This window comes from Spodoptera frugiperda, chromosome 4 (genome assembly GCF_023101765.2).
Source record: "Spodoptera frugiperda isolate SF20-4 chromosome 4, AGI-APGP_CSIRO_Sfru_2.0, whole genome shotgun sequence".
Lineage (NCBI taxonomy): Eukaryota > Metazoa > Arthropoda > Insecta > Lepidoptera > Noctuidae > Spodoptera > Spodoptera frugiperda.
The window spans coordinates 5,903,107-5,930,326 of NC_064215.1; the positions used below are offsets into that span (position 1 = coordinate 5,903,107).

At 34.3% G+C, this 27,220-nt stretch overlaps 4 protein-coding genes across 11 annotated transcripts; 2 read left to right on the forward strand and 2 right to left on the reverse strand.

The window, feature by feature from the left end:
• The first annotated feature begins 579 nt into the window (after positions 1-579).
• LOC118272841 (DIS3-like exonuclease 2) lies at positions 580-9,541 on the forward strand. 4 transcript variants are annotated; one of them, XM_050708022.1, is made up of 5 exons: positions 580-769; positions 7,976-8,506; positions 8,719-8,877; positions 8,990-9,183; positions 9,383-9,541. In XM_050708022.1, the coding sequence occupies exons 2-5, from the start codon at positions 8,020-8,022 to the stop codon at positions 9,485-9,487; spliced, it is 945 nt and encodes a 314-aa protein (XP_050563979.1). In that variant the 5' UTR covers positions 580-769; positions 7,976-8,019; the 3' UTR covers positions 9,488-9,541. The 4 variants fall into 4 exon arrangements, with proteins under 4 accessions (XP_050563979.1, XP_035445432.2, XP_035445431.2 ...); XM_035589539.2 differs by lacking the exons at positions 7,976-8,506; positions 8,719-8,877; positions 8,990-9,183; positions 9,383-9,541 and adding exons at positions 2,990-5,401; positions 5,803-6,061; positions 6,182-6,868 and having other exon boundaries at positions 601-769; XM_035589546.2 differs by lacking the exon at positions 580-769 and having other exon boundaries at positions 7,458-8,506.
• On the reverse strand, positions 1,780-2,514 carry LOC118272842 (multifunctional methyltransferase subunit TRM112-like protein). The gene has a single exon (XM_035589548.2). The coding sequence runs from the start codon at positions 2,283-2,285 to the stop codon at positions 1,908-1,910; it is 378 nt and encodes a 125-aa protein (XP_035445441.1). The 5' UTR covers positions 2,286-2,514; the 3' UTR covers positions 1,780-1,907.
• A 633-nt stretch (positions 9,542-10,174) lies between the features above and the next one.
• On the reverse strand, positions 10,175-12,588 carry LOC118272839 (COP9 signalosome complex subunit 1). 2 transcript variants are annotated; one of them, XM_035589542.2, is made up of 4 exons: positions 12,474-12,588; positions 12,258-12,335; positions 10,801-12,147; positions 10,175-10,712 (listed from the first exon to the last, which is right to left on the reverse strand). In XM_035589542.2, the coding sequence occupies exons 2-4, from the start codon at positions 12,267-12,269 to the stop codon at positions 10,620-10,622; spliced, it is 1,452 nt and encodes a 483-aa protein (XP_035445435.1). In that variant the 5' UTR covers positions 12,270-12,335; positions 12,474-12,588; the 3' UTR covers positions 10,175-10,619. The 2 variants fall into 2 exon arrangements, with proteins under 2 accessions (XP_035445435.1, XP_035445434.1); XM_035589541.2 differs by having other exon boundaries at positions 12,419-12,559.
• A 1,038-nt stretch (positions 12,589-13,626) lies between these two features.
• Positions 13,627-19,335, forward strand: LOC118272840 (gamma-glutamyl hydrolase A). Of its 4 annotated transcripts, none has more exons than XM_050708024.1 (7): positions 13,627-13,652; positions 15,639-15,911; positions 16,004-16,054; positions 16,569-16,801; positions 17,592-17,698; positions 18,158-18,255; positions 18,943-19,335. In XM_050708024.1, exons 1-7 carry the CDS (start codon positions 13,642-13,644, stop codon positions 19,223-19,225), a joined length of 1,056 nt encoding a protein of 351 aa, XP_050563981.1. In that variant the 5' UTR covers positions 13,627-13,641; the 3' UTR covers positions 19,226-19,335. The 4 variants fall into 4 exon arrangements, with proteins under 4 accessions (XP_050563981.1, XP_050563982.1, XP_035445436.2 ...); XM_050708025.1 differs by lacking the exon at positions 13,627-13,652 and adding an exon at positions 15,057-15,175; XM_035589543.2 differs by lacking the exon at positions 13,627-13,652 and adding an exon at positions 15,271-15,432.
• The last annotated feature ends 7,885 nt before the right edge of the window (positions 19,336-27,220 follow it).

Here is a 27,220-nt window from a genome sequence, read left to right on the forward strand (position 1 = left end):
GCTTACAGACCTAATCAGAAAATATGAGCGTTTTATTTACCAGCTGGCCCAAATAAAATCATAAGTCACAATCACATGACATTATGCATTAACTACAGTTAGCTTAGAATAAATCTAATTATATTAAAATTTTGTGAGTCTATAATAGTCTTTTCCGGGCAAAGTAGATGCATATCATGTTATATCTTAACCCAAGTAAAACATGGTGATAGTCAATTATAGATCTGTATCTATTCACCTTGTATGTCGATATTTGCTCTTATCAATGTGTAGCCAGTCCAAATATTACAACTGTGTTTTACAGCTGAAAGTATTTATTGACAAATATATCAGCTGAAAACATGCTGAAAACCTTTACAATACATAACTAGACAAGCAACGTATCACTAGAGTAAACATACGATCCACGATGTGTAGGACTGCTAGGATGATGAATAGCCGGCTTTATGCCAAAAGACTAGACTTTCAAGTTTCTAAAATACAAGTGAATTTTAGATATAACTTGTAGTGGAGAATTAAATACGATAGTAGCAAAATACAATAAATAATTTCCTTCTTAAAAGTTAACACCCGGAAATCACGAACTCTATGATATGAGTGAAACGAACTATACGGTTGCCCTACCTGCGCAAAGAACTTGACAAAGCAATGTGCTTGTTTTGGAATTATTAATTCATGTAGACAGTCAAAGTTGATTAAAATGTGAAACAAACAAGCCTACGACACATATTCAAATCGAATAGTTTGTGTTTAACACTCCAAGTTAAAGGTTCGTGTAAGTTCTTTATTTTGTCCTATAAATCGGATGTGTGCGCGAAACTTACATTTTGCACTTCTGTGTGCGCAGAAATCGATAACCGGTGTTTTAAGATGACTCTTTAGCATTCAAATAATTATGAAAGTAGGATAGATACCTACCTAGTCAATAGACCTAGAAATGTCTACATTTCAAATAAAAGAGCATTAGGTACTGGTAGGACGGTCAGTTTATTCCTTATGTATGTATTACAGATAGTTTACGTATTACGTACCTACAGAGGTGTATTCATAATAAGTGGGTAGCTAGATAAATATAGATAGGTAGGTATTTATTGATCGAACGTTGAGTGGTAGGTACATATTATAACTAGGTATATAATAAACGATCCGTTTTACTTGGTCTAAACTTACCTAATCGCCTCTTCGGAAACATTTCGAATTTAAATTCTTAGGTGGGAAGGAGCTACAATGAGATGTAGGTACAAGAAAGTAGGCAATTCTCAAAGAGCATATTATCAAATGCAAGCACTTCCTACTAGAGTGATGTTTCATGCATATTACTATTACATAACTAAAGAGTGGAGTCTCTGATTAAATTAAATTGCAGTCATTCATTATTAGTATCCAAAGACAGAACTCTGATGTTTAGTAATTATCTTAAAGAACATAATCCCTGAAACTACATACATACTCTTATATCTAGGCAAGAAATAAGAGTTCAATCAAGAAAATATATCTAATATGGTATATCTAGACATTATGAATGCATGAAGAAGTGCATGATAAGTCTAGTCTTATGGAAACCCTTAAAGTATAACCTTTGCTTGAACTAAGTTAATCACCTTTTATGGTGTAAGAGAATCCGAGTTATAAGTGGATACAAAGTTATCTGTTACTTAGTATAAAAAGGATAGGTAGTTCATTTATTTGTTATAATTATCCCATGTATAATAATGAGAGAATTAGATAAGAAAAAACAAGAGTATATCTAAGTTGTTCAACACAGAAAAAAAATACATGTTCAGAATGTGGCATTTTTTATTGTGATCAAACACAATACTGTATAACATTCAATAGACTGTACATATGCCTAAACTTAAAATCATACTTAAAGTAACACTTAAAACCAAAATTTGTCTAACATTTGCTCATTGTACTTCTGCTTCTGTTAGTAACATATTTGGTATTCCTTTTGATATCGGAAATTGTCTCCCGGACTCAGGACATGTAAGGTTTCCTTCTTCAACTTCTACTTCTAACAAAACTTTATGAACTCTTTTCAATAAATCTTCATCTTCTTCAAATTTGGGTTCTAAAGTTTTGGGTAGTCCTTCACCATGACCAATGCTATTGGCAGCAACCCAGAGTACTTCCCAATCCAATTTCGGAATGACTCGTGTTATGAATTCTGGATTAAAATCTACTTCCTTTACCTTCACATCTGTAGCGTTAATAGCCAGTGGGTATCCAGTCATTACACCTTTTAAACACTTTGATGTTAACATGTTATGGGTTATGAGTTTCATTTTATGCGTTTAACTTTGCCGTAGTCGTTGTAAGGATTCCAACTCTTCTTTGTTCACGTGCCGTTTCTGAATCAATCGTGGTATTTATTTCAAAACGAATTTGGTTTAGGATATAATACTTCACAAATTTAACTTATTTCGTACAGCAACAAATAATAGTACTTTTTTCTTTTGAGGTTATGTATTAGGTATGATATTTTGTCTTTGTCAGTGTCACTGTCAAAGTTCTGCTAGTGATGGCCTGTATCCAACCTTATCGCACGTCTATAATTTTACGGTTTTCTTTCATGGACTTATAACTGATAATATTTTTGCCAAAAACATTGCTGATTGAAATATTTATAAATATATTGTAATTTGTCTTTCTACATTAAACGGTTCTGTGGAAGTGTTTACATTCTAGACAAAAAAAAATTAGTTTAAGATGGCAAGATTTTAATTTTAGGCTGGTAACCTTGGCCTAATTTGTCAACCTAAAATTTTGGTAAAGACATTTTAAAAACTCCATAAAATTCTCATTGTTTATTTATTGTTCTATGGAAATTTCTTGTACCTTCGCATTGAGTTCACGTTTTCTATATCTTCATAACAATGTCTCACTTGTGTGATTGTATATCTGAAAGAAATTTTGACGTAAACAGGCCATCAGGTGCACAACTTTCCACGTCGCAACCTTTTCGTTCTAAAAGTTCTTTAAATAACAGGATTCAAGAACATCAGAGCCACTGCAACAGCAAAAAGGGTCAAAAGATACGGCATAAACAATCACAAGGTGAGGCTGGAGTTTCTTCACAAACATTTACTAATTCGTCAATTAGTGATATATCCACACAGTGCCAAAACATAAACATAAACAGTGAAAATGATGAAGTAGACCAGGGAGACAATCCAACTTTATCAAAAAAGAAGAATTCAAAGAAAAAAGAAAAGCGAAAAAATTTGAAAATAGTGTCAAGAGAAGCTGAGACAATGAATATGCCACACACGTCAGACTTCCAGGTAGGAAGCTCTGGACAGAGTGATGTTGCTTCATTGAAAGACTTCTTTGCTCATCAAATAAGTCCCCTGTATGCCTCCACTAATTCTAGGTACCTAGAGAATCTTCGCCATCATCCTCAGTTTCAGGTATCCCAAAGTATGCAGGCAGCAAACCAATATTTGTCAAATACCCTACATGCTGCAAGTGTTCCAAACACTCCAGTTTTTCATTCAATTGTGAACCCAACATCCTTAAGTATACCAAATTCACCAATACCTGCAGTTGAAACGATGACTCGTAAATGTTATCAGAATTTTTTACAACATCCATTACTCAGCAAATCTTTTAATGTGAGAAATAAGGGTGAACATTTTCAAATGATGGTACCAGGAGAAATTGCAGGTACTTCTAATTCTAATTCTCAAAATAAAAAACAGAATAAGAAAAAGGATCCTGTTGATAATAAATTTGAACCATACATAACTGCTGAAAAAATGGAAGCTGGATTAAAGGAGAATATATACATTGAAGGAGTACTTAGGATAAACCCGAAACAATTTCAACATGCCTATGTTTCAAGTAGTGGTGACAGAAGTGAACAAGATATTCTTATTGATGGGATAAAGAACCGCAACCGTGCCTTGGAAGGTGATGTTGTTGTAATTGAGTTTATAGAGAGTGACACTGGTGATAATGCTGAAGAAAGTAACAACAAACAAAAGAAGGGGAAAGTGGTATACATCAAGGAAATAGTTCATAATAGAAATTGTATTGGATCCTTGAAATTAATGCCAGATAAAAATAGGCAAAAAGCATTGTTTATTCCTCGTGATCTCAGAATTCCGCGACTTAATATACCTTGTACAAGTTGGCCTGATCATTTTTATGCAGAGGCTAAAACATATGAAAATACTTTGTTCTTAGCCAAAATAATTGAATGGATAGATACTAGATTTGCTATTGGGAAAATTGTTTGTAATATAGGACAATCTGGAGACATGGTAACAGAAACTAAAGCTATATTAGCTCAAACAGATTTAGATGTCACTCCTTTTGGCCCAGAGTATAGACATTTGTACCCTCGTTTAGATTATGAAATACCAGATGAGGAGATTGCACTCCGTGAGGACTGCCGCAAGTTATGTGTATTTAGTATTGATCCATTTAATTGTCGAGATATTGATGATGCTGTGTCTTGCAGACAACTTGCAAATGGAAATTATGAGGTTGGAGTTCATATAGCTGATGTTGCACATTTTTTAACAGAAGATACTCCATTAGATGACAAAGTAGCAGATAAAGCTACAACTATTTATTTGGTAGAAAGAGCTTATCACATGCTACCTGATGAACTTTGCATGCTTTGTTCTTTATTCCCTGGTGTTGACAAATTGGCATTTTCTGTATTTTGGGAAATTACTGAGGATGCAAAGGTAATTAGTCACAGATTTTCTAAAACAGTAATTAATTCTTGTTGCCAACTTGCATATGAGCATGCTCAGTCAGTACTTGATGATAAGGAAGACTCTAAGACAAGTTTTCCTGAAACTTATAATAACTTTGCCTATGAGGATATTTCCAAAGCAATTAAAATTATTGCTAGCATTGCAAGGAAATTTAGAAGGGGAAGATTTGACAATGGTGCTTTAAGAATTGATCAGCCCAAAGTTTCTTTCCATTTGGATCCTGTTAGTGGTTTGCCTGACTCATATTGGATAAATGAAAGCAGAGAAAGCCATCAACTTATTGAAGAATTTATGTTACTTGCAAATATGACAGTTGCTGCGCGAATTAAGGAGGATCATCCATCACTGGCATTTTTAAGGTGTCACCCAAAACCTAGTAGTTACATGTTGAAACAACTAGCTAAGTCCTTACAGCTAATGGGCATTGAATTGAACATCAACTCAGCTGGAGAGCTACATCGTTCACTGTTGGAACATACTGGCCCAGATTGTACAGACAAGGGAAAAGAGATGGTTTTGAACATGTTATGTGCTAAACCTATGACGAGAGCAAAATATTTTTGCGCCTATGGATGCCACGATGATGACTTCCATCATTATGCTTTAAATGTTCCACTTTATACTCATTTCACTAGCCCTATAAGAAGATATGCTGACATTATGGTACACAGGTGAGACAATTTCCTTTATTGTAATGCGAAAATACTAAATACTTCCAATGACTCAAATTGTGTAATAAATTTTTAAAAAGGAGTGATTCACAATGACTCATTCACACACTATTATAATGTTGATTAATCTGTTATTCGTTTTTTTTTTGTAGACTTTCAAATATATTTTTAATGTTGTGCAATAATGTGTGTGTTTCCTGTTTCTAATAAACAAACATTTTCTTGTATTCGTAGAAATAGAATTTGTAATTTACATGTAACTACTAATTTCTTTTTAGTGTACTTTTTAATATTAGTGTTATTGACAGTTCCAGAAACTTGTATAATTTCTTTTTGTTGTTGATAGATTTATAGGTTTCTGTTATGTTATGATGTCTACAGTAACAAATTATAATTTTCAGGTTGTTGGCGGCTAGTTTAAATTATCGAGAAACCCCAAAATGGCATGTTGACAAAGTACGTATGATTGCTGCACAATGCAATAAACAAAAATATAATGCAAAAAAAGCAAGTGAATTATCTACAGAAATGTACACACTCAAGTACATAGAAAGAAACTCTCCTGTAGTGACTGATGCAGCTGTTGTAGAAGTGAGGGAAAAATACATTGATGTCATAATTATAGCAATGGGATTGAACAGAAGAATATTTTTTAATAATGTAAGTTATCAAAACATATTTGAACATTATTTATTTTATGGTATTAAAAATATATTTTATTTATGAATTTTAAGAAAACTTTTTAATACAAATAATATAATAATATCTTTTTTATTTCAGGATTTTCCTGGAAAATACCAATGCATTAAAAACGATTGTGCTAAACTTTCCAAAATGGAAATAACATGGAATGCTGTTAATGATTCACCCCCAGTGAAACAAGTCATTCAAGTATTTTCCATTTTACAAGTGGAATTATACAGGGGCGATGAGATGGTAAAAGTTGAAACCAAACTTGTGAGGCCACTGCCAGAAGTATCATCTTAATGACGACAATAATATTGTCTACAACATAATATTATGACTACCTGTTTGTTGTGATAATTTGTACCTAAAAGAATGAATTACTATTTTTAGATCGAAGCAAGATTATGGTTTTGTGCAAATGCGTTTTTCTAGCAGATTATTATAGATGAAATTCTTTATGAAAATATGTGAGATCTTGTAGGTACCAAATTTTAAATTTAGGTTTCCTATGTTTGTGTGGTATTTTACTCAATTTTTTTTTATAATGAAATAATGTGTGATTTTTTAATTTGACTAGCTATTTATATTTAATGTGTGGTATTTTCCTTATTTACTGTTAGACATTTTACTTAGTACAAGTAAATAATAAAATATTTTCTTAGTTTTAGGGCAAAATGCTCAATCAATGCTTGACTTATTACAAACTGCTGTATTTTAAATAATGAAATTGTACATAATGTATTGTTATATTTTGCCTAATTAAATAATCTATAGGAGGAATTGTCATTATTTTCAAACATTAGGTACCTAATAATTTTGATTAGATTAAATTTCGGCCATGATCGTCCCATTGCAGGGCATAGGCCCTCCTTCCAAATATTTGCGTTAATTTATTTGGTTGAGAATTTTCAATACATACCACTTTAATTCCAGTATTTGTGACGGTAGTACCATTTGTTGACTAAAGTGAGTCAGGTGGTATGCCTAGGAAATCGGCCATTATCATCTACAAGTGACTGCTAAGCAAAGGCTCTCAAGTTCCTTTACTAGACGTATGATGGATGTATGGTAGATAACAGACTCACTCCCTTTTAATACGGGACTTAACAATAATTATATCTAGTAAGTAGATGTCTACTAAATACCTTGGGAATAAAAGCTTTGGTCATTAGCTTGTCGTTGTCATCTTTACTAATCATATGATCATACGACTACCTACAAATTATATTGGAGTTCGATTCCCAGTTCAATAACTTCGTATGAGGTACCTAGTAAGTACTATGTAGCTATATTTTTATCGGTTATTCACATTCTCAAATGTCCTCTCCTGGTGACATTAGCATTAGCAAATAGTTTAATATTTGGTGCAAATATAAAGTTATACTAACAATCGTAATCCCGAGAATCGACATTTATTATCAGTGTGCAGCGTAGTAAAACAGGCTGAAAACGAATCGAGACGTGAATAGAGACAGAATTCGTATCTAAGATCTATTCATCCTCTTCTGCCTTTAATTACTTTTCGGTCCTTTTTAAACACCATAATTTACGTGCCTGGGACTAGGACAAATGTTGCCAGCGACTTGGGTCATCGGTAAAGTTTTGTGGACTTCACTTTTTACCTCTAGGAAGAATAGCACCCGATTACCCAGCCTCTGTGCTAACCATGCAGTTGAGATTCTTCTTTAGTATTTTTATGGAAACTACAAATTAGTAATTAAATTATGTTGAAGCACTTCACTATTTAATGAAAACCGCCATTTTGATATAATCTTATTTTGACATTGACAGTGACACAGGTATTTTGTCAATTTCCTTCAAATCTTATTTGTTTTGTTCTTCAGTTCTTGTTTTGTATGCTGTTTAATTTAAATATATTTATTTCAGTTATTCCTACCTGCATTTCCAAATTAATAAGAATATTAGAAAGAATGGAACTTATGGCGCAAAATATGGTCTATGTTGGAGACAACAAGGATTTGTTTGAACTTTCAGGCAGCTTACAAGACTTGTTGCGAATAAACACTAAACTTACACAATCAGTAAAATCAGAACTAATTGATATTGAAATATTAGATGAAATAAAAAATATTACTAGTTACGAAAATACAGCTATTTATTTTGGTAAAACTTTACGAGACATCAAAATCGTTATAGAAGATGACGAACTAAGGAAGCATGAAATTTATTTGGAGTATAAAGCTCCCAGAAAGTTAATTATTACTGATCTTAAGTTACCTTCTTCTATTAAACTCAGTCGTGAATATAGTTGTATCAAAGATATATTAGATGCAATTAAACAGAATGTGTATGACTTGGCTAGATATTTCTATGAGTTAGAAAATATAGATCAATTCTGTAGTGTAATGGAGCCTATAAATGGTTCATTCAAAGATGATTATAGAAGGATATATCTCGGTAGGTGTCCATTCTATTCTATATCTTGATACAATAAATAAATAATTCAAAAAATAAGGAGAAAGTTCTTGATAAAATGTTGTTCCGAGTTATGTCTACTGCTATTATATAAAATAATTTTATACTGTTAGGCCAAGGTGCATTGTAAATTGTAAGCTATAAATATGTGTAACTTAAATTTTTCCCAAATCACAATGAAAAATCTTTTGCAGATGACCGGACTTGGCTACATGTAGAGGTAACTCCAGAAGGTGTAGCCACCAACATTCATCTGATTGGGCAATCAGTGCATTGGCACAACAAATTGCAATCAGGTCTACTAAATTGGGATCATGATAAAAGTATTGTTGATAACATAATGATTATATTTGGTAAGTGAATTGTCTAAATAATTATTTATTTACTAATGATTGTTTTAATAGACCAGATAAAGAGTTTCTACTGTAAATAGATTCATAACTAAATATAAAACAATGTTTCCAGATTTATTTCAGTTTCCTCAACCTGCATTCAAACAAGGTGCTCCACTAGGTATGGACACTGGAGATGCCACAGAGAATTCAATTGTTTGTGGCATATGTTTGTGCACAGAATTGCCTGACTGCCCTGGTGTACCACAGCCCCTATGTCAAAATATATCCTGCGGGGTTTCTTACCACAGAGCTTGTCTGTATCAGGTAATAATAGTGATAAATGCATGAAAACATGTTTAGTACTTATCTAAATACATAATTGTTTGATGAATCTGACTACCTACTTAACTAGTTGGTTGTCTACCAACAAAGTTTTGGTTGGTGTAAGATCATGTAGGTTTATGCCATTTTTGTACTAATACATAAATAAATAACTGTAATTATTTTGTCTTTACTTTTGCAGTGGTTAGTTGCGTGTTCTGGCAGTCGGCCGCCCGCTTTCGGTGTTGCAAATGGAAGCTGTCCTACCTGTCTTCAATCTATATCATGTAGTGAAAAAGATAATTGAACTTGTAATTACTTTAAGTTGAATCTGTGATAAAGCATTAAAAAATGGATTATGCATACTGTTTCAATTGCTAGTTAATATTTCCTATCCAATATTAAATAAGAGTTACTTTTCTAGTTATAGGCTCTATTGCCGAGAATGGCATAATTTCAAGTTTGATTTATTCTCGGTTGGGAAAATGTTACCTTTCATAGAATCGAAGGGATGGAATGTGTACAATACTTCGGCATAAATAGGCTGGATCGACCGGATAACAATAGCCTTCGCAGAAATACGACGTGAAACACCGTAATCGTATTAGTTTTGCCTTGTGAGTGAAGTTACCGAAAACTCAAATCCTAAAAAGCTAGTAACGAACTTGCAACTCTAGTGTTGCAGGTGAAGCTGCATCGATAGCTTACCATCAGATGACGCGTGTGCTCGTTTGGCGTCCTTTACCATAACAAAATATCGGTTGTTTTGTTGAATGGCCACAAACACCATTGCCCATTCGCGATATAGCAGGGATTCTAGTATCCATCCATATACTGGCAATACAATAGGCTCCCCTATTACTTGGGGTTCATAACTAGTCTTTCATTTATTAGGTGCACCTCTATTGAGACTTTCGAGAATGAGAATATCCATCTAAATACATGAGCTTCTTCTCCCAGTTTTAAGTAAGAAATAGTTTATATAGTGAAACAATTTATGCCTTTACTTTTTAATTAGAAATTACGTAGACATAATATTTTGTGGTTACATAGAATAATTCAGTATAAACAATGTTGAGAGATAATGCTTGCACCAGCTGTTCATGTTTCTGTGATTGCTGATAAAACATTTTCCTTAAAACAATAATTATTATCAGTAGTTTGCTGTGGCAGAACTGTTAAAACTTTGCGGGCCTACTCCTGCAGTCTCATTAAACAAAAACAAAAGCAGATACTTAGTAGTTCAGTACACAAAAGAGTTCTTTTAAAAATAAGATCTGATTTCACGTGACAATATAAATACAATTTCACTTAGATGGTATTATATCAAAATACTTCACAACAATTGTTCATCTTTCAAATGCTTGTTCTATATTGGTTGCTAGTAGTATTTAAATTGTCACGAAAACTTTAAGTAAACTATATCCTGAGTAAAGTCATCACAACGGCACTGTGTCAAAAGTACGAGGAGTGAGGCTGGTGCTAGATCCTGGTGCTTCACCACTTTGAGGGCCTGTGTCTCTCCCAACATTCTGAAAACAAACAAACATAAGTGAAGATCTCCTTCAAGTGCTTATGTTTATGACATCAAAGTGGGTCTGGTGTTGTTTAGACTCTTACCTTCACGTGGATTTGATTTTTGAGCATAGCAGCACGTAGAATAAGCATAGAAGTTCTCCGCTGGTATTCTTTGCCCATAGCCAGACTTCTTTCAAATGTAGTGCTCCTTTGATCCACATCTTTCGCATACAATATTTTGTTGTGAGAGTCAATACGAGCCTGGATTTGACCATCTAGAATTAATAGCATCAATTCATCCTCCAAAGCATTTACAGTGCGGTTGAATGCTGCAGCCATCAGGCGCATGTCAGCTGACAGGTATGGGCTGAAGTACTGAATCAGTGCTCTGTTTCTTATTTGCATGTACAGGGAGTTTAGATGTGGTGCTAAATACATGTCTAACATTAGATTATCTCTTATTTCATCCAATAGCCTTAAGCAGGAAGCATACTTAGATTCATAGAATTTAAAAATTATGTCACGTAACTGCGGTTCTAATTCTAAAAATAATTTAAAAGAACTGCTAACTATGACTTGCTTTTGTAATTCAGAACGATCAAAAGTAGCAAGTGCACATAATCCACCATATATGGCAACATTGTTGCTGCTTAGAAGTTCTGGGTAGTCACAGTGATCAATGCTGGCTGCTAGGAAGTGCTTAGCAGCAGACTTGTACTTCTTGGTGGCCAATTCAGCAAGACCAGCAGCACATTTTAAACGAGTCAATATTGACTGATTAGAGTCTTTGCCAGGGACTTCATTGAAGTCTGGAGTACCCTCTGCCTTAGATACATAGTTAAGGACATGGGCCCAGTTCTGCAAATACACTGACACTTTCACAACATTTAGGCACATCATTATAATGTGTTTGCCACTTGTACAGTAATCTCTGGCTCTTGAGTAACACTTCAATGCACTTGTAAGGTCACCACAATCAAGATAATGGTCACCGAGGTCATCATGACCTCTTCGGATGCTCTCCTTTATAGAATTCGTTTTGTAATTTTTAAGGTCTGTATCTAATTTCTCCAACTTGATAGCAGCTTTCTTGGTTTTTGATTCAATCCACATAGAGTCCAGAACTGGTATATCTTGTGAACCCATTTGCACTGCAACATCAGGCAACCCAGCCGAAGCAACTGCTTCTGCAAGCTTTTTGTGAAGTGTTTGGTAAAGACTAACATTGTATGTTGTCATGACGTAAGATATAGCCATTTTCAGGGCTTCCAATCTAAGGGAAGGACAATGGTCGGCTACGAACATCAGTCTATAGAGTTTAGCGAAACCAGTGTACGATGCGGCGTATGTTTCCAGATCCAAGGTGGGATTCTCAACCACATAACACTCTGTCTCATTGTTCTCATTATCTTCAGGTGGAACGTCCACCTGCATAGGTTCAGCTGTGTTCTGAAAATAAAGACATTTTCGAGATATTTGTCAGGCATTTTTATCAAAAGATAAACTCAAAAAGAAATGGTTATCCGTTAGATGGTATACTTAATTGAAAGAATACTCACCATTTCGAACATTTTCTATTGTGTACTTGACTTGTAAAAGAAAATACGCGAATTCCACTGTCAACGCAGAAAACCAACCTAAAACAAAGTGTTTCTTTACCTATTTGTTCTTTCATATCATTAATATATCGTATTGCATATTATTTGAATTCAACACTCACTCAGTATATGTACACAAGATGATGATTGTTACAGTAATAATTATTATCAAAATACCTTTATCATTACGTTTCTTCTTGGCAGCGGCATTTTTCTTTTGACGAGGTATATTTTAATGTTGCCATCATAGATAATTAAATAATTGTATCCACGAAAAAAATATGATTATTTTCGGGTAGATAAAAAATCTGTTATAGTTTTACTAATTTCTTCGCTTTCATAATATCTAGAATTCTTAAAAACAAATAATAATTGTATTACGATTTATTTGTAAAATTTCTGATTAGTAAAGTAAAGAGTATGAGAATCGTATTGGATTAACAGGCTGACCCTGAAGCTGAAGCTCAGTCGCGTAGGTCGATCAAACCATTAAAATATTTGAATTATTTCAATCATGTTCAATTTATTGTTCAAGGAAAAATATCTTATATTTTAGGTAATAAATTATTTATTTGGGTTTGACTGAGATCGCACTAAGCTCCGTGTAAGTGAAATTGTTATTATATGTAGGCAAACATAACTACGATACAGGAGAAAATCAATGTTTTTATAACATTTAAATCTAATCAAGTTAAAAAGTAAAAGGAAACAACTACTAGCCTCAGCTCAGAACGAATAGGTAACTGTGGTGGGGCTTGAAATGATGTCGACATATTGGCGGCATATTCAAATGTTTATTACATTGATTTTGTGAAAGTTTTGCTCCAGTGGTGTCTCAGCACACCAATTATCGACGATTGGTATAATAAAACAATAGACGTTATACATGATATTGTATAGATTCTGGTAGTTTTGTTATGTTATCGTTTTTAAATTTTATGAATTTATTAAATAGCTAGTTTGTCTATACTTGCAAATAAATTAATAATATTAATTATTTGTTATTAGTCTAGTATAGTTAGACAAGTTAGACCTAAGTTTAGGTATTTTACAGACAACTGCTATTATAATTATATCTACATACCTATTGCTCTTTTTCCACTTTTCCGCACTCACGTTAAAGGTTAAATGCAAGAGCGCATGCGTTGAATTGTAAAACGTCGATGTTGACTGCTCTAGTAAAAGTCAACATAGATCGTTCGTTTTTAATGCACAAAACGAAATAAATCTATGAAATAATGTACGAATTATTTAGTGGAATATATTCGAAATTATGTAATATGTTTACTCGATTACTCTGCGAATTATTTTCTAGTTATTTATATCTCAAAAGAAGTTTGCGTGAATGTATAAAGGGTAAGTGCTTCTGTGTTGTCTGAGTGCTACATAGCAGGTACCTATGTAAGTAAGAAGGTACTTTAGAAAGATACTTATCACAGTCTATAGGTATTCTTACTGTGACTAATTTAACCGTAGGTTCTAATAGCAATTATATTTTAGTACCTGTAGAAAATTTATTACATAATAATGGGTAAGGTATGAAGGTGATACATGATTATTTATTTATAGCAACTGCAGTCTATAGTATACTTGTTACAAATGTGTATAAGTAGGATACTACTATCTTAGTCGGGTAGTGTGGTACAGTACACACTGTGGACGTACACAGTAGTGGAGTACCTAAACTATCATATCATAAGAGCCGACTAATAGACGTAGTCGTTTGAAAGACCCTGAATATTTTAAACAACGACTTCCAAATTACCTGGCAAGTGTGGATATTGTAGAAAGTCCTGTTATGTAGAGGAGGCCTCCAGCAGTGGACTGTTGACGTTGTTTGTCCTTATTATAACTACGCATTTTAATTTAACATCACCAGAAGACTAGTCTAGAAGACTTCTACAGCCAGCAGTAGGAGTCTTCACAAAGAACACAACTACTCCTTAACGGTTGCTGTAATGTCTCCGCTTTTGGCATAAACCAGATGAACATTGAACCAGACGAACAATCGAATTACTGAGTACAAGTCAGTCATCAAAGCAAATTAATGTCCTTTACACCCTACAAAGAGACCACAAGTCAACGTATGCGTGTGGTCCTAATACCAGGGCCGGACTTACTACGTAGAAAAGGTAGCAATTGCTACGTGGGACCCCACACAATGGAGGGCCCTGTTTCCTCAGTTTGCCTCCTAATAAACCTTCACGCTCAACTTAGAATATATTTAGAAACTAGCGTAACGAGTAACAGCAACCTTTAGTAACGGACTTCCCAAAACGGACGAGGTTAACCTCACTACGATCTTTAACCGGGGCCCAAACTTGTAGATTATGTAGATTTGTAGAGGATGTGGTCGTTGTTCCTCGATGGAAGACGAGCTCTTACTTTACTAAGCGTTGCTAAATGCAACATTGCGATCCAGAAGTAAATTAAGCACAGATTCTATGATATCGAATCCTTTTTCTATAAGGTACAACCGATTTAGGCCAGCTAGCTGTTGAACTGGTGTGATGCTACATGCTTGGTTGATTGATTGTTTGTTTATACCTAGTAATTTATTAAGATATTCTCCCATATCTACCCGGTTTACGGATATCTGTAGAAATTATGACATCCGTTATTACGCAACGAATTCGCACCCAATGCACAATGCACACTTAGCTAATTACATCATTTTTTTAGTTCTTTTTATATTTTGGTAGGTACATTGCTAGATAACTAACTTACTTCGGTTAGATAAGGGCATGTTACAAATAGGTACTTAGGATAAGAATCGGTAATCTGGCAATTTCTTAAATGTGTGACAGCGATAAAATCTTGTGCTATCAGTAGGAATATTTACTTACTGAGAAATACAGGAGTTGTTTGTAATATAATTGGTAATGAACATCTTAATTTGTTTGTTTAGTGTACATTTATGACATTCGTCATAATGTCATAAATGTAAATATAATGTCATGTCATTGCACATTATTGTCTTCCCAATACGCGTGAGCTACTGACAACAAAGTTTGACACGCTGTAGGAGAAATTATTTTTAGACCATCAAGTGTTTCAAACCGATGCGCGCGCGCTGTGTGGCACAAAACGTTGTAGCTTGCTTAGTTAACGATGGTGTTCACATTATTTTATTGAAGTTGGTGATTGTTTACATTGTGAAAAAAACATATTTTTTATATATTAATTAGAACACAAAATTGTTTTCCAAAATAAGGCCGTTAAGTCGGTAAAATCAAAGTGAAGTTATTTGATTACATTGCTAATCTGATGTTACGCAGTGACTCAACATTAGCGGTAGTTATTTGCTGATAAGAGATACAAGTGAATTACCATAAATTTTAGGTGGATGAGTACAGTAGACAGTTGGTGCGTGATGCTGATGATGAAGGGAGCACTGCTGTTGACGGTCGTGTATCTGTTGCGCTGCGAAGGTGCGGTGGTGGTGACGGCGGACGACCACCCCGTCGTCAACGACCGGCCGATCATCGGCGTGCTCTCGCAGGAGCAGTCCATGTACCTCCACACCAAGTACCCCGAGGAGAACTACACCAGCTACATCGCCGCGTCCTACGTTAAAGATGTAGAGGCGTCCGGAGCGAGGGTGGTGCCAATACTGTGAGATACGATTTATTGTTAATTCATTGAGAGGTTTTTAGAAACTTAATATTACTCATAAATTTTACTTCTTAATAAAAATTGTTTTACAGGATCGGAAAAGATCGCAGCTATTATGAAGAACTTATGGGAAAATTGAATGGGTAAGTAACATACCATACAATTCCTGTTATTGAGAATAAGGAACTAATTCTAATGTTAAGTATTTGAGTAATTGACAAGTCGATAAGCTGATTTTATAAGCACAATAAGTAGGTATAACCTAATTTATAAAAATCTTAGATTATGCGGATGCGGGGATGAAGTTTGCGGAATAATTTGGAATAAAATAACTAAAAAAATTAGCGTGAGTTGTTATATACGTTATGCGATGCGTTATGTAATATGAGCATCATTGAGTAATACAATAAATTATGATAAAGTCATCCTCCCTGTCCCGGTTGTTACAAAAAATATAAATAATTCATAAAAACTTTCATTAATATCAAGGATTCTGGAAACTATGACTGTATTGCAATTGGATACCTACAAGAAAAAGCTTGTTATATTTTATAAACAAAAGTCCTTGAATTAGACGAAGAAAAGGCTTTGGTATTATGTCAAAATATTAATACAAGCTCGTGATTCATTTCTATCATGTCTTTTTTTTAATTTCAGGGTATTATTCCCTGGTGGAGCTACCTACTTCAACCAATCGGATGGCTACGCTGACGCTGGTCAGCACATATACGAGATAGCTCAAGAAATGAACGACGCTGGTGACTACTTTCCTATCTTCGGCACCTGCCTCGGCTTCGAACTGCTCATCATTCTGGCATCAGGTCGAGGGGAACCTGAGAATAGGATCAGATGCTATTCCTACTCCAATATTCCTCTTAATTTTACTGATGGTAAGTTTAGCATTATGTTCTGTTTTGGAGAGTGAGTCGAATGTCTCTGTCTGCTACTGGCGTTATTGTATATAGTGACCAATAGTGTCGAGTTTTAATTCCTGAATTGTCAGTTGTATGAATTTTATCGTACAGCCCTTAAAAATAAAAATAAAAATATACTATTACACGTATTTATCTGGTAGAAAACGAGTAGTCGATTTAATAGATAGGTATGTGAACTTCTGGAAATCCAGCATGTTATTAAAGATGATGTTATATTTCGAAAGTAGTTGTAAATCATCCAATGTTGTAGATATGCTTATGAATAAATTAATTGCAAGTGATAATCATCATATCTGGATGTAGGCACACTCCGGGTGTCGGCACGGCACTTTAGGATTAGATTAAAATGTGACGTAACTGAGATTGTTTGTCTAGTTTTATTTTCGTTGATTGTTTATCACTTCCACGTGGTTCCGTTTGTGCACTCCACACTTAAGTGTCGTGTGGTTTTAGATAGCATAATTAGGTACCTTTCTAAAAACTAGTAATAACTGATGGAATTTCTTAAATCGTATAAGCTCATTTTTAGAAATAGATTTTTTCCGAATGACCCATTCCTGTCAAAATTTTGGGATATCCACAATAAGGTCTAACATACGTTTTCCAAGAAACCTACAATTTTTGAATGAGTGTGCTGTACTTGTCGACTGTTAGATTAACTCACTGATCCAGTTTTAAAAGCCAGACTTACTCGCTCGGTCTTCAGTAATAGAAACTCAAAATTGTTTATAAATATTATTTCCAGACTACCGCACCAGCAAGATGTTCAAAGAGACACCAGAAGACATTCTAGAGTTATTGAAGAATGAGGATGTCACAGTCAACGCTCACCAATTCTGTATTATAGACGAGGTACGTTCATATAAAGCTGAAGTAACTTAAATACCACTGACATTCAGCGAAGGAAAACTTAGTGAAGAAACCTGGACTTATAATTTCTGGTTATAAGTTTGAAATCGCTAATCCGCCCTGAGCGAACACGTTGATTAAAGCTCGAACCATCTCCGTACTACAAAAAGGCCTTTGCTCGGCAGTGGACTCTTATAGACTTACGGACACTTAAAGCTTTTGGACACTTATGGCCGAGGTATAATCTAAAACTGCAATCACTAGCAGCGGATCTAACTGCGATTCATAATCCACCTGTCAACCGTAGGGATTGCTGCAAACTCCTTCTTTAAAGAGTGACCTTTGTTCGTCCGTGGATGTTTTCAGGATTATGATGAGGATACAGATCATGTCACACATTTCTCGTTTCTATTTCTAATCAGTTTTCTCGGTTAATATGTTAAAATTGTATTTTATTTTCAGAACCTGATATCTCACAACTTAACCCGCGATTGGCGAGTGACTTCTCACTCATACGACGACTATGGAGTCAAGTTCATAGCTACCGTTGAACATACAAGGTAATCACATCATTTTATGAGGACATCATTTTTAAAGCATAAAGCGCATCTATTGGTATCAGTGGTTTTAAGGACTTGTTGTGAAAATCGTAAGAGATAAATAATAATAATTGTTCGAGTTGGTAATTAACTTAATCAAGATTAAAGGAAAAAACAATATAAGCATAGGTACTGAAATACTCACTGTATTTGATTTTCAAAATCTAAAACAGTGGTAATAATACAAATACTGTTGCACTCATGTTTGTAAATAGGCAACATTCGTGCGTGCTAAATCGGTAAGGAACATATGCTATAAATGAAACTACAGAGCAAACACATAATAACATTGTAATGTGGTAAACAGAAGTCTTACCTACCTAAAATTTTGCTAGGTATAAGTTTACCTAGTATAACTAGTAGTAAAAACAACGATAGTGTACCTAGTTATGTTGTTGGTAGTACATTTATTTTGTTAGGCTATGCAAGTGGCTATTTTTTCTTTTATTATGGAACTAAAATTAGTGGTAGAATTTAAAACTGTCTTTTCTAATTATAGTACCTTTTTGCATTGAACCAAGTCTTAATTTAAGTCCAAGATTCGATTCCCACAACAGGCAGACTTTGAAATAAGGTTTTCAACTTTGTAAACATCATACCACTATTTAAATGTTGTTAAAGGTCTTAATGTAATTTATTCATTACCAGGTATCCATTCTACGGTGTCCAATTCCATCCAGAGAAGAGCTCCTTCGAATGGAAACTGTCGAAGAACTACCCACATTCAATAAACGCGGTCAAATCCAACCGTTACTTCATGGATTTCTTTGTAAAGGAGTGCAGAAAGAACATGCATTCTTTCAAGAACCAGGCTGAAGAGAACGCCTACGTGATATATAACTACGAACCTCACTTTACTGGCGTGTTGGGTAGCGCTTACCACCAATGCTACTTGTTCGAACCTAGAGGCACCGTTGCTAACAACGTGTAATGTGGATTTTTTATTTTGTACAACTTTTTTATGACGATTATATTTACCTGATGACGTATTCTATTTAAATAATTGTAAATGTAAATTAATAAACTATCTTTTGTTATCAATCAGTATTTTATTTGTCTAGTTCTGCACTCTAGGTGTAAGTCTTGTTTGGTTTGTAAATGTTTTAGCTTAAAAGTTGTTGGAATACCTAAAGTTTTCTCTCTGCCGTTGGCTCAGGTAACTGGGGTCGGCAAAATATCTTATTCTTCTAAATTCTTTCCTAAGAGACGTTCGCGTTCGCGTCATCCAATCTCGAGCAACTTTCTCTTTCATATCACACAATCTTTTCACCTAAGGAAACTCATTGAGAACAAAATTAAACTATATTTTAATTGTGATTTGTAATGCCAATTCCATAAGCTGGTGATTATAAGATAAGGTTGATGAAATTTTTTAGATTTAAGATTCTGAGTACTATGCAGTGCAGTTTCTAAAATTGTACTCTGTGTGTGGCATCTATTATTGCCACACATCGAGCAGTCCGTTCCATTCGTCCCAAATTAGGTATGAGAAACGAATAGTGCAATAGGCGAACAATGCTTGCATTAGGTACATAATTCCTACATATTTCTTCCTAGAACAATATAGGTAGGTTAGCATGATGATAATATTATGCAGTTGGATGTGCATTAATCATACCTAAATGTGGACTTTGTCCTTGTGATTGAATCACCCCTTATTACACAGGATTCATAACTTGTGAGAAGTGAGTGTTACACTATAGTATAAGTATACATTTGCAACTTTAGCATTGGGCTTAAAAGAAGTGTCGTCTATATTACATAGAAAAAAATTGATTAGCAACTAAAGTGAAATTCCTGATGATTTTATCGTGTGTCTAACCCATGTAGGGGTATTGTAATAAACGGTTAATACGTTTCCAAACAAATCATTAACGGTTTAACGTGTTTAGGTACTCTGACCAAAAAGTGTGCTAGCAAATTCATTGTAAATTGAACTTTATTTGGTGATGTTAGAGTGTGTTTTGAAACAAATGTAATCTGATAGCAATAGGGCAATGTTTTTTTAGGCTTTAATTGGTAGATATTGAGGGTATAAAGTGCTTGTTTTAGTAAGGCTTTTGTTAAAATATGTTAAGGTTTGAAATGCTTCCATTTTAGTCAAGCAGTGTATTTAAAAGGGGTGAAATAAAACTTAATTCTATTTTTAAAGTTCTCAATAAATCGTTAGTTTTATGGATTTAACAATATTTTTATGTTTAAACGTCCTTAAACGAGCCGATCACGTGATGGTAAGCAATCGTTGCCGCCCTTAGACACCCGAAACTCCATAGGCGTTATAAGTCCGTAGCCGGCCTTTTAGGGGTTAGGAGTTGAAGGGTTGTTGGAGAATCGAGGATTGGAAAGCTTGGGAAGGGGGATAATTGGGCCTCTGGTAACCTCACTTTCGTTTCTCGTTGTTTCACGTTGGTTTTCTGTGAGGCCATGTGTATCACTCCGCTCGAGCTGGCCCATTCGTGCCGAAGCATGGCCCTCCCACACTTATACAATAGACAATAGTCGAATGTCTAACAATTCAAATAAATTCAAATTAAAAATCTACACCAAATCTAATGAGAAAGTAAAAGAACATATTGGTTCATGTAAATATACCTACATGTATTATTCTTAGCCCTTTATTAGACTCTTTCTCCTGTAGGCATTCCAGAAATAATTCGGGAACGTCTTTCGTAACAGTCAATGTCGTATAGGACGTCCTATCGATTACTCTTAACTTGCTTAGATGATATTAAAGACAGGATCATATTGCATTTTACATTGTAATATAAACAGATGACTCTAAAAGTTGAAGATAGATTTTTATTACCTACTACATGTTAGGCTAAGGAGAAGCATAGTTGACAAGCAGGAGTAGGAACGGGGTGGTTTATAGTCAGTAAGAGTTTGACACTCCCTCTCGCCTTGCCCAAGGCGGGAAAAGTCATTAGATGATTTTCACTACTTAAAAAAAAGTAGAAGCATAGTTAGGTGTGCATTCTATGCAAGGTATCTACCGAGTTCCAATGCAATCGTTTCGAGATCTTCTTTGTATCGACTTTTTGTTCTTGCTGATTGGCAAATATCAAATAAGTAGGCACCTATTAAAGTTTAGTTTAATTCGGTTTTAATTAAATGTGACGAAGTTGGTACTGAAAGTAGGTACGGTACCTTCCCTAGTTTCAGTACATTTCAGGAGATTGCATGGGTGATTTAATTTGTTTAGTGAAAAATTAAGCTTTCTGACTAAGTACTACGAAGCAACAAAGTTACAAATCACAATCTGTAACACGAACACGGAACTAATACCAAATTACCAATACTTATTCACAATTGAATGCTTTCCACAAACACTTGAGGTCAACTTTAAAGCTTACGTAAGCGATTGTTTGGGATATGAAGCTCGAAGATGTTTCGAGACTACACCTTGTCAACAGTCCGAGCCTCCCCGCAGGGATTACGTAGAAATACGTTAAATTATAGGTCAGTACACCCTAAATTAGGGCGATATGAGAGGGCTGCAAATAGCCAGCCTGCCTGTTGTTTGTGAATACATCGCTTGTTTGGACCGGCGAGCAGCGGGGTGTCGCTGTTATTGAGAGGACCAATCTGCTAAAATAAACCTAATAAACGACCGAACCATGTACGAATGTTACATAATACACAGTAATGAGGCAGTTTCTTCATCTACGTATGACATAAAGTGGATAACTCGAAGTAATTTCGGTTTTAGTATTATTGGACAATAATACGATGATACATAAAGAAACATGAGATCTGGATGTATTATGTTGTATTATCATTATCTGTCGTTGACTAACATGTACTAATACTCCGTCTTAATATACCAAAGTAAGTGAACTTGGTACCATCTATTCGTTGAATTCAAGATCACTGAACTTATTAGGTATGGCTGATGAAACGGTGTTTGTTACAGTCTAGGACTAACTACTTACTTGGAATCACTACCATGACTCGCTGTTTATGATTATTTTTCATGTTAAAGTTAGATAACCCTTTACTTTGGTTAGCGTAATGACATGTTATTGGTCGCGTTACTTTTATAAAAAAATGTATTGACTCCCGGATTAAACAACGGACCAGGGTCTATTAAAACGTTGACACGTAAGTAATGTGCTGTACAAATGAATATTACAAAATTAGAAGATTCACCTCTATCTGCCCTATCAATTCGAAGAATAATTGGGTTGAAGGTTATTTTGAAGATTCAATTGGGCTAGCAACTTGATGACCTTTTGTGGACATTATGCTAATGTAAGAGATCTGCTGTAAAAATAACCACAAAAGGCGTCATCCCTAAATTATATTTTCTCGTCCCTTACTTACATTTATTATTATTCGATACGATCTGTTAATTTGCATCTCAAATGTCCCTTCGTCGATGCGTACGATAAAAATTCTTCACATTATCGTTTTATATTTACATGTTATATAGGATCGTTGATCTAGGTTTATACGGCGATCTGACGCAATATTTAAGGTTTTTTGGAGATATAATTATATTTTATGTATTTTGTGATATTATCGTTTTATAATAACTCGTGAGACATACTAAATTAACTAAAAAACTTACTCACGTACATTAATGGAGAAACTATTCTCTACTAGTTTCGAGTCACAGAGGGACTCATCATCATTAGTAACGTTATTCAGAATAACCTCACAAGAATGTTTTTCTATTCCATATTGTAACGAAGAAACTCAAAACCCAATTAATCAACTTTCAAACAAAATAAGATAATTATTAGTTACTTGATACGTTTAGGAAAAATGTAGTTGGATGAAGGTTTCCAAATAGGTTATATACTGATCTAATAAAGAAACATCTCACAACTCCATAACTTAACCTTGTTTAATATGCACTTGGTTTTAAGTTGTGTTGTAGAATAAAGAACATAGAACGTGCCTGCAGAAGTCAATCTACATCAAACGATGGTAAATCATAAAGATCGGTATAAATTTTACCATTAGGTACGCAAATTATTGAAGGAAACGATCGTTAGTAATAAATCAGGCCCGTTAATATCAGAGGGATATGAAAAATGGGAATATATACCTTTAGATATATACCTATATAGTACGAAGGTCGGGTATCATTGCCTAGTGTCCACAGCTCCCGGTCAATAGCACGCAAATTCAGCTTCCTTCATGTCTTCTAGTCCAATTTGTTCATACGTGATGTCCCGTGTTTTTTTATCCTAACAAAACAGTCAATGACCTCTGTGTTGTAGGCCTATCATTACCGCTTAAATTCACTGAATTCTTGCTACAAAGAAAGCTCTAATTCACAAAATATTTATGTACACTCCTCTAATTTAGTTTAACGAACTCATCAGCCAATATTTATGTTTCTAAATATAAATGTAACGCAGCACTTCGATACTTTGATTTACTGAGTCAACATGTGTACGGGTAACCTAGAGATATATATCTGTTTGGTTAGGTGTAAAGTATATTACCTTAAGCAAATGTTTATTTTTTGTCCATAAAGAATATATTCCCACTTCCGATGCGACAAGTCACCGGCCGACTGGCCTTGACTTTCACAGAGATTTTATTAACGGTTACTAGCTTACAAAGGACATCCACCCTTATTGACCTGAACACACACAAATTAAATGGACGTGTCACGCGTGTTCTACATGTTGATTTAAGTTTACAATGATCAAAAAGTGTCTTGTATACTTCTTGAATTTTCTACATAATGTTAATTTGCTGTTGGTACCAGAGTACCTATGTACCTATATTATTTTCCATGTTTTTATAGATGTGACGTCATAGATTTTAAATCAAATATATATCAATGATTTTATCATCTTATTGATAAAATAGATAACATTTTTTAATAAATTTATTGAATTAGATACTTTAGATAGTGATCTTGAGATAATGATTTCATTAATAATTAATTAATTCATTTTTATCGTTGTTATTATTGAATGTTACAAAAGATTCAATAATTTTAAGGCTCTTAAGATGTGTAAAACAATGTCAAGGGACATTTGACCGTTCGGATTATTTACACCTTTTAAATAGGTACAAAAATAGCAACAAGTTTAGCTGCGTGTGCCTGCAAAGGAATAAAAATATTTTACATAATTATGCCTTTTTAAGTGGCTTGTCGAGAAAAAATGGCAGTCCCACGCACACCCACGTGGGACATTGAGGTTCAAGCGTCCTTCGCACTGCTGGACACACTGGGTGACTTCACGCTGATATTTTTCTTCAAAACGAAATATTATGAAATGACGCATTTGTTCGTCCAAAGAGAGGTTTTTTTAGAGGGATTCATCCGATGACTTCTCTCGCCTTGGGCGACGCGAACGGGAGTGTCAGACTCTTACTGACTAAAAACAACTCCGTTCCTATTCCTGCTTTTCGAGAGCTGGAGCCCCGGTAAACCCGCTAGGAGGTGTAGTTAGATACAGGATGTTTATTTACCAAATCGAATGCTAGGTGCAGTTAGGTTAGTGATCTTATGAGTGTCTAGATTATAATCTACCTGTGCAGGTACCTGCAGTACCTAATAGTAATAAGATAACGCTTCCATCCATAATTTTTACACAAAAAGGCACTATTTTAGTTTTGTTACTAACTAAACAAAAACCTTTATTTGTTGTTTCCTGGCATAAATTGTACCTAATGAGACTCACTTCGTAGTCCCAAAATATAGAAAATTATAGTGTTGCGAATACACCAGATCAAAGAAAAAGAGATGCAAATAAAATACTGTGTCAGTATTTTATCTTCATCAACCCATTGACTTGTAACTATCCCCAAGGAGTAAAATGTGATATTTTGAGATCTCGTATTCGGTACTTTTCCAGATATACACGAAATAAAGTGCGTCAACTATCAGTGTAGTGACGCGCTGAGCGAATATATTTACATGATGTACGAATAATATTAGCGAGGCATTAGACGACTGACGACATCCAATTGCCGACCGTAGGATGACGATTCTGTTGTTGTTGGTATGTCAGAATTACTACTTTCATTCAGTAGGTAACAGGACTAACTAGAAAGAAAGAAAAGTGAAAATGCATCAATTATTATAAGTAAGAGACGAGTAATTTAACGACTTCACATGCCAAATACAATGTAGAATGTTGCGGGTCCTCCGGGATAGAGATTTAAGTTTTTAAAAACTTTAACTGTCAATGGCCCAGGTTGAATTGTGAATTAGCTACTGTTTGATATTTCGCTATGTAAATACACTCACTCATACTAACATTAGAACTTAATGTTTTAGTGTTGGTGACCATGTCAGTTTAAAAACTCATAATTTTGTAAGTGAGAATTAAACAACGTTTTGCAAATACCATACCATTTTATAAACAAAAACACAGATTGTTGTTGTAAATAAATCACACATACGAGAACAGTTAGAATATGATACTTATTATGTAAAAGTTCAGTGACTCTGGAATATCCTGTATCGTTGTAGGGTTTTGTAAGCGAAACTGTCATCCCCGTAAAGATATTCAGAAAGTTCAAAAGGATGATTGATGTGTTCTTGCGTACGTAGTTTGAGATGAGAACGTGAGACCGATTGACTGTGTACACCTTTATTACCTTCACATTATTAACAAAATAAATAGAAAATGAACTATACGAATCTTCAAAAAAAAAAAGAATAGCTAATTACGCTCTGAAACTACGATCAACTATCAAGAGATGGGTTTTTTAAGGAGGGAAAATCATCTAATGTCTATCGAGAGATGGGCTACAATATACCTACATTGGATGCCTTGTATTTAACAGTGGACATCTTTTGACTAACAATAATGATGACGATGATGTTTATAAAAAAGTGATATGTGGCTATTCTCCAAATAAATCGGAATTGTTGAGCTCAGGTTTTGAATTTTATTCTCTAGGTTGAAATTGTCAATCAAAGTCTAGCATAGCAGTAGCCTAAGTCGTGGGTAGTGAGCCGATACATTGGTAGCAATTTATCAATCTTCGCATATGTGGTGAAGTACGTACATGGGAAACGTTTTTTACAAAATACTGACGTCAATTTACATTAATATAGTCTTTGAGTTTTTTTTCTGAAGTTCGAAAACTGTGATCAATAATAATAGTTAGCATGGTTTATTGATTTTAGTCACTTCTGTAATCGAGAAAGATTTTTTAACATTACTTGTTATAAACGGGGCAACATAACTTGTTATAGATAATACCAAAGGGCTTCGTTGTATCTTCAAATCGGCGTTTACAAAAGTTTTCCCAGTTGTGGAAACGACTAATCCGATCCACGTATAAGTATTACGCATGATTAACTCAACGGACTAAGTTTGTACCATGTTTTGTGTTTTGGTTGTGTTATCTTTAGAATTATTTCGATAAGTACATGAACTTGTGTTCTGAAGTCAGTGACCTCTGATGCTGATAGTCTTTTTATAAACAACAAAGATTTTCATATTAAGCCGCAGTGGGGAAGACAAATTGTTTTTGGTACTGTTTAAGAATATAATTCAGTGTTAAGGAAACTGATCGTTGTTACGATAATCTTAGAAGGATTTTCTTCTTAATTGGTTCTCTTATTTTAGGCTCGAAAATATCTTAACATAAATTTATTAGGAATTTGTATTATAATATAATATTTTATTATACATTTAAATACCATTGCGTAATTTTTTTAAACATGAATTTGAAACCTGAAACAAAAAGAATAATTAATAACCATGTTTAAAGTACTACCTATTGACTATTAGGTAATTTTTTGTACTTCTATTCGCTTTGGGAATAATAATAGAAAAAAAAAACACAATTAGTAATACGTAACAGCTACCCCAACACGCACGTGACAAATGTAATTAATCAAGAGAAATATCAATTACAGATTTAGAGCAGATGATTCAAATCGTAATTGGAGGTTCGACAACCGGCTTGCTCTATTTATTTGAGTTCAAACCTCCAAATA